Source organism: Amblyomma maculatum, chromosome 1 (genome assembly GCF_055883805.1).
Source record: "Amblyomma maculatum isolate TAMU_Amacu chromosome 1, ASM5588380v1, whole genome shotgun sequence".
NCBI lineage: Eukaryota > Metazoa > Arthropoda > Arachnida > Ixodida > Ixodidae > Amblyomma > Amblyomma maculatum.
The window spans coordinates 100,369,264-100,371,435 of record NC_139344.1 but is presented as its reverse complement, the minus strand read 5'-3'; the positions used below and the strand labels follow the sequence as shown (position 1 = coordinate 100,371,435).

Below are 2,172 nucleotides of genomic sequence, written 5' to 3'. Positions count from 1 at the left end.
AGCTGACCATGCTTAGCGAGCTATAGGAGTGGAGTCTCGGGGTCTTCAAAGGCGTGCAAGGAAGAGGAAAAAGACCTGAGAACAGACAGCTGCGCTGCTTCACCTATCTGTAAACGCGTCTCACCACTCCCCGTGAGCCCCGCCGGTGTGGCGCAGTGGTTACGGCGCTCGACTATTGTTCCCAAGGAGGCGGGATCGAATCCCGGCCTCGGCGGCCGCTCTTCAATGGAGGCGAAAAGCAAGGCGCTCGTGTGCTGTGCGATGTCAGTGTACGTTAAAGAGCCCCAGGGAGTCGAAATTACCGGACTCCTCCCCTACGGCGTCTCTCATAGCTTGAGCTGCTTTGGGACCTTAAACCCCACAAACCACAACCGCTCCTCGTGGCATTCCATACCATGTCGTGTTCTAACCTGACTGCGTGTAACTCCTACTAGTGCCAGAAAGTTCCGAAACTCGGCATACATTCATTGCAGCTTCGGTTTAAGACGAAAAATCTAATATCTAGTGTTATCCCGCGAGAAAAAAGAAGCATATATTGTCGGGTTCTTATGCCGGGCCGACACTCATGCCTCGCTCCTTTCAGGAGTGATGCGGTGCAATATTTCACCTTTGTGTTATGAAGCCTCCCCACAGTCCCCAGACATTTTGTGTAAGCATGCAACAGGTGATGTTTTATTGCACAGCATTAAAAGGTATACTTATCGACTAGTAGAAACAGCCTCTAAAATCGGAATTCCATATCCCGATCGATAGCAGTGAGTCACTGAGGCTCTGCGCTTTATAATCGCACTGTTGGCATGTTCCGCGTCGACTTTCAGTACGTTCATGATGCCATGAACTCACGAAAAGAGTTTCTGCTGGCTATGCGGACGCTTTCGCTTCGCATCACCGTGGTTTGGCTCCTTTGTGAAGAAAGTGGGGTTCTTGGCTGATCAATTGTATAGCTTTGTAATAAGCAACAACTTTACTTAGGTCCTAATTTGGACATATACATCAGTTTACTTTCAAATCAGCGCAGACAGTGTCCTGCGAACTTGGTCACAATCGGCATAGTTTAGCAAAGTTTCTCGAATGTGCAAGGGCGTCTATTTTGCGTCTTTGCATAGTGCTAAGTTATGTTTAAAATAGAAATCTTGACTCTTGCTTGGTGTGATGCTGTTTTGCAATCTACGGTAGGTATGTCACGTTACCTTTAACTAACTAATTAATGGCACTGACTGCACAGATTCTTGTATCCTTGCTCGCACTGGTGGTCATCGCCTCCGGAGGACTATTCGGCGGCGGCGGTGGTGGAGGTGGTGGCCACGACATCGGTGTGGCCTCGATTTCATATGTCAAGGCACCGGTTGTGAGCGTCAAGTACGTGGCCAAACCCGTGGTCAGCTACGTGGCCAAGCCAGTAACCACTGTTTCCCACGCCCTGAAGCCCGTGGTGACATACACCATCTCTGGAGGTGACGGAGGCTTCGGTGGAGGCGGAGGATTCGGGGGTGGCGGATTCGGAGGAGGTGGTGGCGGCGGCCACTCTGACTGGCCCTGGTGGTAGCTGCGACACTCCCACCATCCGTCCATTAACTGTCAGTGCTTTCATGGACATCGACCCTGAAAGCTGAGCGGATGAGAATGTTGTACGGAGCAGTAGAAAATTCCGCTGCAAATTCTCTCGGATGATGGCACTTCTGAGAGTTCACAGCACGAATGAAGGAAAGAAGCAAATGGTACCTCAGGTGTAAAATAAATAACGTTTTCATGTGTGGCGTTTCACAAAAGAGGATCAATTGTTGCTATAAGCCATTAATGTTTCTTAATGGGGCCACAAAAGCCTATATAGGCCCTCTGGTTTATTTCGTTTCTGTGTAGGAAAGATGACCTTGCAATTTACTCAGTTGGAATTTCACATGCGATAGAAAACCGTTCTCTTCTTTAACTTACCTCTGGCAAGTATATCTTATTCGTCTTGCTGTACAGTGTACATGTACAGGCTACACCGTCATTTCTCTTTTTGTTCTTTACAATAACAGCGTATAAAGATTAAACACCATATCCCGGTTCAACCACCCATGTACTGAGGTGGTGCATATGAAACCCTCTTCAGAGAATGAAGCTGTAGCACGGACATGGCCTCCGAGACCTTTCATCATTTCGTATTGTTTTGTTCTTTCATTGACTTTC

The 2,172-nt window shown here is 48.3% G+C and overlaps 1 protein-coding gene across 1 annotated transcript; it reads left to right on the top strand.

Moving 5' to 3' along the window:
- Positions 1–1,207: 1,207 nt before the first annotated feature.
- Positions 1,208–1,629, top strand: LOC146203315 (uncharacterized). Its single transcript, XM_084602998.1, has one exon. The coding sequence runs from the start codon at positions 1,208–1,210 to the stop codon at positions 1,544–1,546; it is 339 nt and encodes a 112-aa protein (XP_084459124.1). The 3' UTR covers positions 1,547–1,629.
- Positions 1,630–2,172: the final 543 nt, after the last annotated feature.